At 50.3% G+C, this 15,974-nt stretch overlaps 1 protein-coding gene across 1 annotated transcript; it reads right to left on the minus strand.

Annotated features, from left to right (window-relative positions):
- Positions 1–10,491: 10,491 nt before the first annotated feature.
- LOC139697397 (uncharacterized) lies at positions 10,492–11,949 on the minus strand. The gene is made up of 2 exons (XM_071596080.1): positions 11,293–11,949; positions 10,492–10,881 (listed from the first exon to the last, which is right to left on the minus strand). Exons 1-2 carry the CDS (start codon positions 11,947–11,949, stop codon positions 10,492–10,494), a joined length of 1,047 nt encoding a protein of 348 aa, XP_071452181.1.
- Positions 11,950–15,974: the final 4,025 nt, after the last annotated feature.

Below are 15,974 nucleotides of genomic sequence, written 5' to 3' on the forward strand. Positions count from 1 at the left end.
GCAATGAGTGTTTCCAACCCCTGACGATAAAACATATCCTGACGGAATGTACAACATACCAAAGGGCCAGAGACATGTTGAAGATAATGGGAGACTTAAGAAATATTTTAGGGGATGACTCTGGGTCTATAAACCGAGTCTTAAGTTTTTTAAGGTATACTGGTTTAATGGGGCAGCTTTAGCTTTGGAGCTCATAATTTTAATGCTTTTGATTTTAGCAATTTCCTTTTTTTTTGTTTATATTATTTATTTATATATTTATTCGTATTTATTTGTTTACTTATTCCTAGTTTAAAAGGAACATAAGTTTTACGTTATGACAGTGGTGCAAAATGACCATAGCTGTCGACGCACCCTACAAACTTCTAAAACTACTACTCCAGGCCGTCGCTGTCACGGTGCACACCCCTGAGAGGATGACGTTATGCAACGTGTATCTGCCGGAGGGTGCACCGGTGACCCGCCTGAACCTTGAAGCCCTTGTCCACCAGCTTCCTCAGCCGTTCATTTTGATGGGAGATTTTAATGCCCATGATCCTCTCTGGGGAGGTCCAGAAACCCAAAGCAATAGGAGAGGTCGAATTTTATCCAACTCATTTGAGGATTTTAACCTGTTTTTATTAAATAGCGGCGAAAAAACCCGCTTTAACAGCTTTAATGGGGAATTCTCAGCAATAGATCTTTGTCTATGCTCGAGAAGTCTAGCCCCAAAGGTGAAAATGTCCACCCACAACGATCTCTTTGGGAGTGACCATTTTCCTCTTCTACTCGTTAAAGAAGACTCTTCGCCCACCATTTCAAAACCTCCGGAAAAGTGGCGTATTAACTGTGCAGGCTGGCCACTTTGAAGCGTACGTTTACATATAAACACGACGCAAGTTTCGACACGTTGCACAACGTCGATAAACTAAGTTCAACGCTCTTGGCGGCAGCTACCAAAAGTATCCCTCGTGCGTCCGGGAATATTAATCGAGCTCCTTTCCCTTGGTGGAACGGGGAATGCGACAGGGCGATTCGGGCGAGGAAAAACGCATTGACTATTTTTAAAAAATATCCCACGGCAACTAATCTGGCATCGTACCGCCGCCTGAGAGCGCGAGCTCGAAGGGCCGTCAAGGAGGTCAAGAGGGCTTCCTGGATAGAAAACGTCTCTACCATCATCCATCGCACGCCACTTGGTCAGGTATGGGACAAAGTCAAGAAAATCTCCGGGTCCAAAGGCTCATTTGTCATCTCGCCATTGCTTGTTGTTGGCCGGGTGGTTACTTCACCTGCCGAAATAAGCAACATATTTGCCAGTCAGTTCGCGGTCAATAACAGTGACGAGGGCTATACCGCGGACTTTGTGTACAGGAAGAGGCGATGCGAGAGAGTCCCTCTCAAATTTGGTGCAGGTCCTACACGGGAATATTACAATGAGCCTTACACGTCCTGGGAGCTTAAATCCGCCATCGAAGACTCCCATTACACCTCGCCAGGGGCGGACGAAATCCACAACGCATTTCTCCGGAACATTCCGGAAACTGCGATTCGGGAGGTCCTAAATACCCTCAACCAACTTTGGAACGAGGGCAGTTTTCCAAATGCCTGGCGAGAGTCCATCGTGATACCAATCCCAAAACAGGGCAAGGACCAAAATGACCCGAACAACTACCGTCCCATATCTCTCACCAGCTGCCTGTGCAAGGTGATGGAACGGATGGTAAACCGACGTCTCATGTGGTGCTTGGAGAGTCGACACCTGCTCTCCGACGCTCAGTGCGGCTTTCGGCGTGGCAGGTCCACGACAGACCATCTGGTGCGCACTGAGAACTTCATCCAGGAAGCCTTTCTCCACCGTCAACACGTCATAGCAGTCTTCTTCGACCTGGAGAAGGCCTATGATAGTGTGTGGCGATGGAGAATCCTCAACACGCTCCACAAGTGGGGATTTAGAGGCAACATGGCCCTATTTATCAGAAATTTTTTAACTAACCGCCTTTTTAAAGTAAGGACTGGGAAGCACTTATCCCGATCTTTTACACAGGAGAACGGGGTACCCCAGGGTTCAGTACTGAGCGTGACGTTATTTGCCATCGCCATCAACGACGTGGTGGAATGCATCAATGCCCCGGTGATGGCATCGCTCTATGTGGACGACCTAGCCATATTTTGCCGGTCGACACGACTGCCAAACGCTTCCAGGCAAGCCCAGGTGACTCTAAACAAACTGGGAGAGTGGTCGCGAAAGAACGGATTTCGTTTCTCCATGGAGAAAACGAAATGCGTGCACTTTCACCGTCTTCGCGGTTACCACGTTACCCCGACCCTAACCCTGTTGGGTAGGATTCTTCCATTTGTGGAGTCCGTCCGCTTTCTCGGCATGATCCTGGACCAAAAGCTGAACTGGCGGGAGCATATCCGCGTGTTACGCGAGAGGTGTCGCCAAACCCTCAACGTTTTAAAGTTTTTAACTCACTCCACTTGGGGAGCAGACCGCACCACCATGCTTTTATTGTACAGAGGCTTGGTGCGATCCAAATTGGACTATGGTTCCATAGTTTATTCCTCAGGACGAGAGTCTTACTTGAGACCACTCACATGTGTCCACAATGCTGGGATACGGTTGGCCACCGGGGCATTTAGAACAAGCCCAGTCCCAAGCCTACTTGCAGACGCAGGGGAGCCTCCGTTGGAAACCCGCAGGATGATTTTAATGGGCAACTATGCCTGTAAAATTTTATCAGAGACAATCCACCCTTGTTTTAACATAGTTTTTAACCAACGGTTTTTAGACTTATTTAACAGGCGGAGAAGGGCAACTAGACCCTTTGCCGTTCGTTTTAATGATTTTATTAATGAGGTAAATTTTACATTTCCTCAAATATGCCCCGTCTCCTATGCTAAGTATCCGCCTTGGTTAACACCAATGCCGGATATTAAACTCATTGCCAGTGCACGCCGCAAAGCCAAAACGACCGATTCCGAATACCAGCAGCTCTTCAGTGCCGTCCTCAGCTCACTTTCTGACTTTGTCCCAGTCTACACCGACGTGTCAAAGTCAGAATCTGCGTGTGCCTATGCAGTCGTGTCCCACTACCATGGAGTCGTGAGGAAAAAACTGCACACTTCTTGCAGCATTTTTACAGCCGAGCTGTCAGCCATAAGGACGGCCCTAGGAGAAATAAAAGAAAGCAATGGCTCTTTCCTCATCTGCACCGACTCGTTGAGCGCCCTAAAATCTTTATCGGTCTTTGCACCTGTGCACCCGATAGTCCAGGAGATCCATTATACCCTGTTGTCCCTTCAGAGAAAGGGGAACAGGGTCTCCTTTATATGGACTCCTGGTCACGCCGGCATAAGAGGCAACGAAAAAGCTGACCAGGCAGCGAAGGATGCCCTTCGACAACCCGAGACCGACTCCACCTTGGTCCCAATGGAGGACGTGAAGGCCGCCTTGCGGAACTCGGTCCTGCATCAGTGGAAGGAGACTTGGCAGTCTCTGCAAAATAATAAACTCAGGGCAATAAAACCGGTCGTTTCACCATGGTCCTCTTCCATCCGGAAAATTCGGAGGGAAGAGGTCATGATTACGCGCCTGAGAATAGGACACTCTGCCCTCACTCATTCGTACCTCTTTGCGTAGGTAAAAGAACAGCCCCGCTGCAATGAGTGTTTCCAACCCCTTACGATAAAACATATCCTGACGGAATGTACAAGATACCAAAGGGCCAGAGACATGTTGAAGATAAGGGGAGACTTAAAAAATATTTTAGGGGATGACTCTGGGTCTATTAACCGAGTCCTAAGTTTTTTAAGGTCAAACGGTTTAATGGGGCAGCTTTAGCTTTGGAGCTCATAATTTTAATGCTTTTGATTTTAACAATTATTTATTTATTTATATTTAACCGTATTTATTTATTTATTATTCCTAAGTAAAAAGGAATTTTAGTTTTATATTTAATGAGTGGTGCAAAATGACCTTAGCTGTTGACGCACCCTAAAACCCAAAACTACTACTACTTTTACACAGGAGAACGGGGTACCCCAGGGTTCAGTACTGAGCGTTACGTTATTTGCCATCGCCATCAACGACGTGGTGGAATGCATCAATGCCCCGGTAATGGCATCGCTCTATGTGGACGACCTAGCCATATTTTGCCGGTCGACACGACTGTTAAACGCTTCCAGGCAAGCCCAGGTGACTCTAAACAAACTTGGAGAGTGGTCGCGAAAGAACGGATTTCGATTCTCCGTGGAGAAAACGAAATGCGTGCACTTTCACCGTGTTCGCGGTTACCACGTTACCCCGACCTTAACCCTGTTGGTTAGGGTCCTTCCATTTGTGGAGTCCGTCCGCTTTCTCTGCATGATCCTGGACCAAAAGCTGAACTGGCGGGAGCATATCCGCGTGTTACGCGAGAGGTGTCGCCAAACCCTCAACGTTTTAAAGTTTTTAACTCACTCCACTTGGGGAGCAGACCGCACCACCATGCTTTTATTGTACAGAGGCTTGGTGCGATCCAAACTGGACTATGGTTCCATAGTGTATTCCTCAGGACGAGAGTCTTACTTGAGACCACTTAAATGTGTCCACAATGCTGGGATACGGTTGGCCACCGGGGCATTTAGAACAAGCCCAGTCCTAAGCTTACTTGCAGACGCAGGGGAGCCTCCGTTGGAAACCCGCAGGATGATTTTAATGGGCAACTATGTCTGAAAAATTTTATCAGAGACAAACCACCCTTGTTTTAACATAGTTTTTAACCAACGGTTTTTAGACTTATTTAACAGGCGGAGAAGGGCAACTTTGCCCCTCGCCGTTCGTTTTAATGATTTTATTGAGGTAAATTTTACATTTCCTCAAATATGCCCCGTCTCCTATGCTAAGTATCCGCCTTGGTTAGCGCCAATGCCGGATATTTAACTATTTGCCAGTGCACGCCGGAAAGCCAAGACGACCGATTCTGAATACCAGCAGCTCTTCAGTGCCGTCCTCAGCTCACTTTCTGACTTTGTCCCCGTCTACACCGACGGGTCAAAGTCGGAGTTGTCAAGTGCCTATGCGGTCGTGTCCCACTACCATGGAGTCGTGAGGAAAAAACTGCACACTTCATGCAGCATTTTCACAGCCGAGCTGTCAGCCATAAGGACGGCCCTAGAAGAAATAAAAGAAAGCAATGGCTCTTTCCTCATTTGCACCGACTCGTTGAGCGCCCTAAAATCTATATCGGTCTTTGCACCTGTGCACCCGATAGTCCAGGAGATCCATTATACCCTGTTGTCCCTTCAGAGAAAGGGGAACAGGGTCTCCTTTATATGGACTCCTGGTCACGTCGGCATAAGAGGTAACGAAAAAGCTGACCAGGCAGCGAAGGATGCCCTTCGAAAACCCGAGACCGACTCCACCTTGTTCTAATGGAGGACGTAAAGGCTGCCTTGCGGAACTCGGTCTTGCAACAGTGGAAGGAGGCTTGGCAGTCTCTGCAAAATAATAAACTCAGGGAAATAAAACCGGTCGTTTCACCATGGTCCTCTTCCATCCGGAAAATTCGGAGGGAAGAGGTCATGATTACGCGCCCGAGAATTGGACACTCTTCCCTCACTCATTCGTACCTCTTTGCGGAGGTAAAAGAACAGCCCCGCTGCAATGAGTGCCTCCAACCCCTTACAATAAAACATATCCTGACGGAATGTAGAAGATACCAAGGGACCAGAGACATGTTGAAGATAAGGGGACACTTAAAAAATATTTTAGGGGATGACTCTGAGTCCATAAATCGAGTCTTAAATTTTTTAAGGGCAACTGGTTTAATGAGGCAGATATAGTTTTTGATCTCATAATTTTAATGGCCTTTGATTTTAACAATTATTTATTTATTTATATCTAATCGTATTTATTTATTCCTAAGTAAAGAGGAATTTTAATTTTAATGAGTGGTGCAAAATGACCTTAACTGTCGACGCACCCTAAAACTCTCAAAACTACTACTACTACTTCAATTTACGTGAACGACTAGGACTGTTGTAAATGGAATAAATGTTAATGTGTCCGAGCGTTGTATGGACTTTTATTCCTAGAGCCTCGATATTCGCCAATATGGGTACGTCCAGAAGAGAATGGGATAAATCACGTTTAACTAGAACAGCTACTCCTCCCCCTGGAGTGTTCCTGTCCAATCTATGCGTAATGTAATGGTCCGAGTAAAAGGAAACGTGTGATTTTAAAAAGGTTCCCTGTAAGAGGATAATGACTATGTGGTGCGTGGTAGCGTAGTGTAAAAGTTTGTGTTTTTAGTGGTGTAAGCCGTTAAAATTCTTGAAAATATTTTTAAATTTGTGCTTAAGATCCCCGTCTGCCAATTATGTGTTCATACTGAGTAGCTGTTCTAGTATGTACATTTTTTCTCCTCCATTGTGGGAGAATTTGGATACCCAACATGATGGAACGAAACCAGCGCAGGAGTTCCGTGCAATCTGGGTTCGCGCTAGAAGAAGGGGGCGGCGGAGCCGAGGCGGAAGCCGGGGGAGGAGGGGTAGCGGAGTCGCTAGGGTTAAAGAGACCATTTGGTCGAGAAAGGGCGGGGAAGGCCGAGGATGAGTCCACAGCTGAGGCGAAAGAACGGGAGAGGGGGGGAGGGATTCCGGCGGGAATCGCTCGGCCCGAGGCCGCGCGGCGTTCAAAAATCTTTCTCTTCGCCTCGCGATGAATTTCACATCCGCGGTAATTCGCGGGGTGATCCTTAAGGCAAAGAAAGCACGTAGCGGGGGTCTCCTTGGATTTTTCGCATGCGGAGCTTAAGTGGGCGCCTCCGCAGCGAACACAGTTTGGGTTAAGATGGCAAGGATTTTTAGTATGCCTGATGCGCTGGCAACGATGAAATTGCACCGGATCACCCGACTTGCGGGAGGGAGTAATTTGGACTCGGAGTCCCCCGAGCGCGTGGATGTTTTGAAATGCCACCGAGTCAATATCGCTCGCGAAAGAAACATGGCATGTATTGGTAGGATAACTCGGAACCGCGGTGATTTTTCCCTTCCGCTCTGCGTCTAATGGACGAGTAGAATAAATGCGGCGCACGGAAATAACCTGAAAACCCAATGAATTAAGGTTATCGAGGATTACATCATCCGAGACGGATGGAAAAACGCCACGAAGAGCGAATTCTTTTCGCTTATTTTCGTGGAGCTGGTAGGTGACGAACGGGATGTTCAGCTCCTTTAAAATTCCGTTCACCGTGGTATAATCCGCGATGTTGCTGCACTTTATTACAGCCGATGACCTGCCCGTGGAGTGGGAAATGGGTGGAGTGGAGCATGCTCGTTGCATAAGAGCATGTAGCTCAGCCCATTTCGAAATATCCGCAAGCCGAAACGGAGGAATCCTACCGGCGCGCGAAGTTTGGGACTGAGTCGCTTCGGAGGACGGTTGCTGTGTCGGTCGTGAGGCGGCCGGGACGCTAGCGGGGGAATTGGTGATCGGTTCACTCAGAAGCGTGAACCGGTTCTGAACCGCCGTTGAAGACGGCGGAGCAGCGGTAATCGCGCCTGATGCCATTGAGCGACGACGCTTACTTGCTACTAATTGGAACCCGTCTTCAGGGGTTGGGGGAATACCATTGACATAGGAAAAGCCATTTTTCGAATTCACATTGTCAGAAGATTGACCGGTAAGAGGAGAGTCACTCAGCGGAGGATCAGAATCCAATCCTACTGCGACGTTCATGGGCACGGGCGCAGGAGCGGTGTCTTGGAGCAAAGTGGAAGCCGCGCTACGGGCTGCGGCATCCGGTGGAGCAGAAGAAGAAGCGGCGTTGGTCAAGGAAGGATACGGTAGCGGCGAAGCGAAGCGGAGATCAGCGAGCAGCTCATCTCTCTCGTTCACGGAAAGGGCGGCAAGAGCAGCTCTCGCAGCTGCCACAGCTGATTCAGCGGTCGATGCAGTCATCTCGGAAGTGGACACAGCCGTAGTTATCCGTGAAGGCGAGTTTGCATCCTCGGAAGCAGGAATATATTGTAAAATGGCTCGGCGACGAAGGGATTGAGTTCCGAGATTAATATTCGAATCCCGACAACCACGGGGATGAAAAATCGGAACTTCTAAGTGTTTCTTCGTTATATGCTTAACACGCATAACGAAAAATAATACTTAGAAAAGGCGCTCACTCGTCATAGTCAAAACACAACACCGGAGGAGACTTGCCCGCTGAACGGGACAAGAGGGGAAGGAGGGGAGGGAAAAGTGAAAGGCCACGGCCGAGCGGCGACGGGGCCTGGGTAAGCAGGCGACACGCAGACTGGGTGCGCTGCAGGGGGAGGTGGTGGCACGCGACCGGCCTGCCTGGGCGGTCGGGCGGGCGGCGGCTCCGGCGGGGACAAAGCGTCCGCACGGCGGCACTTGAAAAACACAAGGGCGGCACGAAACTTTCAAAGGAAAGAAGGCGCACAGACCAAAAGCACGTCCGTCCTCAACGACGGTTGAGCAGAGAATGACAATCAATCAATGGCTGATATACTCTGCCAGTCTGAGTATTTGAAGGGAAGTAGAATGTCCTTCCCGGAATCCCATTTGTTCTGGCCTAATTACGTCATTGGTCCGTAGGAAGAGGTCTAGGCGGGCTTTCAAAATTGAATCAAAGTTTTGAGATAGAGGAAAGTAAGGATATAGGTCTGCGGTTAAGAGGAATTGTCGGGTCTGCCTGGCTTGGGAAGCAGGCACACTTTTTCTATTTTCCAGGAATCTGGAAAATAGCAAGAGAAAAGACGGTAGTTAAATAAGCCCAGCAAGTGATGAACGGCCGGCAGTGGCGCGTTCTTAAAATGCCCGTTTGAAATTTCATCAACTTTTAGGGCTTTTTTCGGGTTTAAGTATTGAATAGCCATCCTTAGCTCCGGCTCAGTGACTTGTTTGAACGGCGGAGTCGGAAGGAAACTTAGGCTACTTGCTGCAGCTTCGGCCTCTTCGTCCTCCGTTTTTGGCCAGTCGTTTCTTAAAGGCATGGTTCCCTGGAACGCGTTGGCGAGGATTTCTGCCTTGTCGTTTGCGTCAAAATACAAGTGGTGGTTATGACTGATGAGCTGGTCAGGACGGCCTTTTTGGTTAGTTGCTTAGCAACCTTCGAAAGGGAACTGTCGTCGAAGGAGATGTTGTCGAGTTTATTTCTCCACTTGTCATTAAACCGTATTTTGATCTCGCGTTTGACGCAGGTCGCGAAAAAGTTTACGCCGAGTAAGAAAACGCCTTTTATAGGCGCCATCCCTGGTTCGCGCCCATTGTCTGCGAGCCTTGTTTCGCTGTTTTATGAGCTGCAGGATGTCGTCAGGAAGGGCGTTCGAAGGAGGAGGATGAGGGTACGGGAGCGTTGCGAGTGCATGCGCGTCCCGCATTGCTTCCGTGGTGGCCAAGACATGAACGTCGATGTCCTGCCGGTCTGAGGAGTCTTGGATAGTGATTGAGGAAAAGGCGCCTTCTGCCAAGGAGGCGAACTGTTTCCAGTTCGTCTGCGTCAACGTCTACCATGATGGAATTTACAATGTTATGCAAACGCCGGCCATTACTATTCGCGGAGCGGCACCCCCATTCCGTATATTTTGAATTCCAGTCGCCGATGGCTACCACGCGTCTCAGTCGGGAATAAGGGACGAATTTCGTCAGAAACAATAGTTTTACCACAAGGTTGGTAAACGGAATAGATGTCAAGTTCACCTATGAGTGTTTGGAGTCCGACGTATTCTAATGTACTAAGGGCATGTCCTTTCAGTGCTTTGTATTTAGATAATGATTTTACTGCGATGAGCATGCCTCAACCACGAGCAGTTTGACGGTCTCGCCGATATTTGGTATAGTTGGGTATGTTGAATTGGTGATTGGGTGCCTGATACGTCTCTTGAAGGGCGACTACATCCAAACCCTCTGTAAGCTACCTCTAAGTAGAGGTGCCCCATTCGTCTTACCAGTCATGCTGACTATGAAGACGTTTTGTTTTCTTCTTCGTTCTCTCTTGGCAGATCTGTTGTTGTCAGGGAAATCTAATTAGCACAACCTTGGCTTTTTCCCTGGCGGAAGTAATGCAGGGGTGTCCAGGCTGGCGCTTGGTCGTTTGTGACGATCCCACGTCTGGACCTGTGCTTCAGAGATTCTTCTGATGGCAGCAAAGTCGGACTCTACTGCTTTTCCGAAGAAATCCTGCGGTGCCTTTGGAAGGACTTCTAGCGGTTCCAGATTCCCGTCGCGGTGCATGCTGGAGGTAGGTTCGTAGCGACCCCGCCCCAGTATACTCCTAAGTGCAGCATTCTGCACTACCTGGACTCGAGCAAGCATCGTCTTCGGCACTCCAGACCATCCCGGTAATGCGTACGTAATCGCTGGGAGCACGCACGCCCTGTACAGTCTTCTCTTTGTGTCCGCGCATAGGACTCGCGGGCGAAGAATCGGCTGAAGTCGACTCAGCGCCGCAAAGCCCTTGGCGCGGGCACGCTCGCACTGGGATTTCCAGGTGAGCTTTCGATCCATCAACACACCAAGATAGAGGACTCCGACGGAAGGACGACTCCACCCACCGACATTCGCTCATCCGGCGGCGCTCTTCGGCTGGTTTGGAAGACGATGGCTTTCGTCTTCCCGGCGTTGACCTCAATACGCCATCGACGATACCATTTAATGAGATCATCGATGGCCTCCTGAAGTCGCTCGGCAGCAAGGTTCACCTGCCAGGAGCGGTAGAGTAGCGCCGCGTCGTCTGCATACAGGGACAGGATTCCATGACGCCCATGGTCCCTAGGGATGTCGTGAGTATAGATGTTAAACAGCATAGGCCCAAGAACAGAGCCCTGAAGCACTCCGGCATGTATCCGTCGCACCCCAGAGTCCGTCCTGAGCCAGCTGGTGACGAACGTCCTGTCCTGCAGATAAGATCTGATTAAGCGCCAGATCTAGGCCGGGAAGCGGAGTCGCTGCATCTTCAAAAGAAGGGCTGGGTGCCAAACGCGGTCGAATGCCTTCCTTATGTCAAAGAAGGCACCGGCCACCACCATCCTCCTATTGAAGGCGTCCGTGATGAAGTCCGTAGTCCTCGCTAGTTGATGGGTCGTTGAGTGCCGTTCGCGGATGCCGAACTGTTCTTCCGGGAGAATTTCTTCTGCCCTTATGAAGTCGCAGATTGGCCCCTGCAATATTCTTTCGAATATCTTTCCAAAGCCGTCCAGAAGGGAGATGGGCCGGAAGTCTCCGCGACCCAACTCAGTCTTCTGCGACTTTGGAAGGCAGATGATTCTTGCTCTCCTCCAGGTGGACGGGAAGAATGAAATCCTGACGCAGCCGTTAAAGATATTGGCCAGGTACGCCACCGCCGCCTTCGGAAGTTCCCGGATGACGTTATTGGAAATGCCGTCACTGCCGGGCGCCTTCCTTGGGTGTAGGAGACGTATGACCGCTATGATGTCTTCTTTCTCGATGACAGGCGTAGGAATCTCGTCATTGACTTCCTCAGCATCGTGGATTTCCGTCTCAATCCTCGCGGAAGCACTGTTCCCTGGGTTCGGAGTGAAGACACCTTCGAGATACCTCGCTAGCATCTCCACCTTCTCCGCCGGGGAGGCCGCCACGTGATTGCCGCTTATAATGAGAGGGTCGGTGTGCTGAGAGCCGCGCAGTTTCCTGCACAGTTTCCACACGCCATTCATGCTCTCTTCCCCGTCTTCATTGAGGAGTTCCTCCTCCAGGTGGGATTCCCAGTGGTCTTTCCGGACTTCCGCTAGGGCAATGTGGACTTCCTCGTTCAGGGCTTTAAGCTGCCTCTTCAGGTCTATGGTTCGGTACCGCTGCCACAGCCGACGTATGTTGTTTCGGCGCCTGATGAGTGCACGCACCGGGGTCGGGAGTAGAATCCAAAGGAAATGTGGGTGCACCTTCTTCCTTGGAATGGAAGACTCCATGGCAATGTTAATCGTATCTACAAGATGACGTACCATGTCATCTGCTTCTTCGCCCGTCGTAGGTTCCTCGGCGTCCTTCGGTAGCTTCGAGGCGATGTGGCTCCTGTAGGAAGCTCAGTCTGCTCTTTGGTAGTCCCACCTGCTCGCCTGGGGAACTCTTGGAGCTCTGGTTCCCATTAGGAGAATCGTTGGATTGTGATCCGACGAGAGCTCGACACACGTATGTATGCTGAGCGATGTCCTAACACCACGAGCGATGGCAATATCCAGGACACCGCCCCTCGCGTGTGTCGGCTCCGTCGGGCCGAGTATTGTGAGTCCTTCCTCGTCCGCCAATGCCCTCAGCGCTCTTCCTCTGGGGTTTCGGCCGATCGGGTCCCAGGTTGGGTGGCGAGCATTCAGATCCCCGAGAATAAGCGCTGCTCCACTGCCGTCTCCGATGAGTTGGAGGATTAGGTTTCCGTCCCATGGTTTTCCCCCCCGCGGGTAGGGGGATAGAGAATACTCCCGCAGTATCCCTGCTTGTCGTAAGAGGCGACTAAAAGGGCGGGGAGAAAACCCCGAAAACAAACCCCAAGCCAGCAAGGGATGCGTCCGGACAGTGCTGTGGATCCACTGTCTGTGAGCGGCCATACCATCTGGCCTGCGATCCGCCCAGGTGTTTGCCGTGCCTGGAGACCCGTAAGGGAGAGAAGGGGATCCTGGAGGGTGATCTCTCTGGTTCCCAGCAGGGTTTCGGATGCCCTGCATGGACCGGAGAGCGATATCCCTCTTCGGCCCCGGATTTCGCGTAAACGGGAGGCCGGGAGCTAGCCACTCCCGGTCAATCGGCTTCCGTCGCGTTTTCGCTCCGGTGGCGAGTGCCAAGGTTGTGGGGGTCTGCGTAGGGAGGTCGGAGATGTAAGGGTTTTGGTGGGCCCTTGCACCGAAGATCCACCCCGAAACAGACAACCACTCCAGAAGCGCTATATCCCTCGAGTTAGCCCTGGCGACCGCTCCGGTTTGGCGGAGTGGCGTCCCAAATGTGTGGCTCCGTGGCGGGTGGGGAGGCCGAGGGACGAATCATTTACTATTATGGAGGAAAAACCCTTTCCACCACTAAAAAGATCCCGTCCGGACACCGGCGGGGGAGAAAAGTGTATTGGCGCATGTAAGCGCTATTAATTATGTCGTGCATAAAGGAAGGTGAAACCTTGAAAAAGGTTTCTCCTTTCTTAATTCGCAGAGTTTTGTCACAGATTGTGCCTGGGGACCCAAAGAGCGTGAAGAAGCTCCGGGATGGTACACTTCTTATAGAGACCCTGAACGATACACAAAGCGAAAAACTGCTTGCTATGGGAATGCTCCATGACATTCCGATTAAGGTGGAGGTGCACCGCACTCTTAACACCTGTCGGGGAGTCATCAGTCACTACGACCTCCTATACGTGGACATCGAAGAAATCAAGAGAGAAATGTTCTCTCAGGGAGTGACTGATTGTCGTCGACTCACCAAAAGGCGCAACGGAGAAAACGTAAACAGCACCTCCGTGATCTTGATGTTTGCGCGTGATAGACTACCCGACAAGGTGTTTGTGGGCTATGAATCGGTACCAGTGAGGCCATTCATCCCAAATCCCGTGCGTTGTTTCAAATGCCAACGGTTCGGCCATGTCGCGTCGCACTGCGAGGGCAAGGCCACCTGCCCGCGCTGTGGCAAAGACGCGCACGAGGATAAAGAGTGCCCTTCGGAACCTCTTTGTGTCAATTGCGAGGGTACACACCCAGTGTACTCTCGTGATTGCCCGAAGATGAAAGAAGAGAGGAAAGTCATGGAGATAAAAACCCTTGAAAAAATCCCATATGCGGAAGCGAGGAGGAAATACAGGGCGCTAATCGCTCCAACTTTCTCCCGGTCCTTTGCTTCCGTTGCAACCACGCAATGTGTAAAGTGTACCATCGCCACGCAGACGGAGATACCGAAAGAATCCCCAGTTGAAAACACGCAAGTGCCTAAACCCAAAAGGGTGAAGGATGGGAAGAGTAAGGTGGACAAGGAGCCACCTACTCCTGTGGGCCCTTCAAAGAAGAGCCCACTAAAAACCACCAAGGGGAACACGCCAAAAGGGCGTGAGAATACACCTTCCCCGCCGCCTCCAGTCAAGCCAAAGAAGCCGGAGGTAATTGAAGAGGACCAGAGTATCTCCGATACTGAGGTCTTCGCAAACGAGTGGAAGAGGAAACATCGCTTCAAGCGATAACCTCAATAGAGTTGGTCATCTCCCTTTTTAGTCATCTTATTTATTTATATATTTATTTATTTATTTATTTATTTTAACTGAACACTTTAAATGTGTTCCATTCTGCAGTGGAACTGCAATGGCTTTTATCGGCACAAGGAGGAGCTGGCCATTTTAATCCAAGATTTTAAACCCTCTTGTATTTGTCTCCAAGAGACCCATTTTAAGGCTGAAGATAAGGGTATTTTGAAGGGGTTCACTGTTTTTAGAACGGATGACCTAAGTGGCCAACGAGCCCAAGGGGGAGTAGCAGTTGCGGCCCGTGAGGCCCTTTACACCTCGCGAGTCCAACTGAACTCTCCATTCCAGGCCGTCGCTGTCACGGTGCACACCCCTGAGAGGATGACGTTATGCAACGTGTATCTGCCAGAGGGTGCACCGGTGACCCGCCTGAACCTTGAAGCCCTTGTCCACCAGCTTCCTCAGCCGTTCATTTTGATGGGAGATTTTAATGCCCATGATCCTCTCTGGGGAGGGCCAGAAACCCAAAGCAATAGGAGAGGTCGAATTTTATCCAACTTTATTGAGGATTTTAACCTGTTTTTATTAAATAGCGGCGAAAAAACCCGCTTTAACAGCTTTAATGGGGAATTCTCAGCAATAGATCTTTGTCTATGCTCGAGAAGTCTAGCCCCAAAGCTGAAAATGTCCACCCACAACGATCTCTGTGGGAGTGACCATTTTCCTCTTCTACTCGTTAAAGAAGACTCTTCGCCCACCATTTCAAAACCTCCGGAAAAGTGGCGTATTAACCGTGCGGACTGGCCACTTTTCAAGCGTACGTTTACATATAAACACGACGCTAGTTTCGACGCGTTGCACAACGTCGATAAACTAAGTTCAACGCTGTTGGCGGCAGCTACGAAAAGTATCCCTCGTACGTCCGGGAACATTAATCGAGCTCCTGTCCCTTGGTGGAACGGGGAATGCGACCGGGCGATTCGGGCGAGGAAAAAAGCATTGAAAATTTTTAGAAAATATCCCACGGCAACTAATCTGGCATCGTACCGCCGCCTGAGAGCGCGAGCTCGAAGGGCCGTGAAGGAGGCCAAGAGGGCTTCCTGGATAGAATACGTCTCTACCATCAACCATCGCACGCCGCTTGGTCAGGTATGGGACAAAGTGAAGAAAATCTCCGGGTCCAAGGGCTCATTTGTCATCTCGCCATTGCTTGTTGCTGGCCGGGTGGTTAATTCACCTGCCGAAATAAGCAACATATTTGCCAGTCAGTTCGCGGCCAATAGCAGTGACGAGGGCTATACCGCGGACTTTGTGTACAGGAAGAGGCGATGCGAGAGAGTCCCCCTCAAATTTGGTGCAGGTCCTACACGGGAATATTACAATGAGCCTTTCACGTCCTGGGAGCTTAAATCCGCCATCGAAGACTCCCATTACACCTCGCCAGGGGCGGACGAAATCCACAACGCATTTCTCCGGAACATTCCGGAAACTGCGATTGGGGAGGTCCTAAATACCCTCAACCAAATTTGGAACGAGGGCAGTTTTCCAAATGCCTGGCGAGAGTCCATCGTGATACCAATCCCAAAACAGGGCAAGGACAAAAATGACCCGAACAACTACCGTCCCATATCTCTCACCAGCTGCCTGTGCAAGGTGATGGAACGGATGGTAAACCGACGTCTCATGTGGTGCTTGGAGAGTCGACACCTGCTCTCCGACGCTCAGTGCGGCTTTCGGCGTGGCAGGTCCACGACAGACCATCTGGTGCGCACTGAGAACTTCATCCAGGAAGCCTTTCTCCACCGTCAACACGTCATAGCA

This window comes from Hetaerina americana, unplaced genomic scaffold (genome assembly GCF_022747635.1).
Source record: "Hetaerina americana unplaced genomic scaffold, ioHetAmer1.1.p SCAF_75, whole genome shotgun sequence".
Classification (NCBI taxonomy): Eukaryota; Metazoa; Arthropoda; class Insecta; order Odonata; family Calopterygidae; genus Hetaerina; species Hetaerina americana.

Bases quoted from the DNA above. Each gene is read 5' to 3' on its own strand.
- LOC139697397 (XM_071596080.1), bottom strand. From the start codon at position 11,949: ATGGTACGTCATCTTGTAGATACGATTAACATTGCCATGGAGTCTTCC. The intron at 10,882-11,292 runs GTCAGGATTTCA...TCTTATCTGCAG, and splicing joins CCAATATCTTTAACGGCTGC to GACAGGACGTTCGTCACCAG.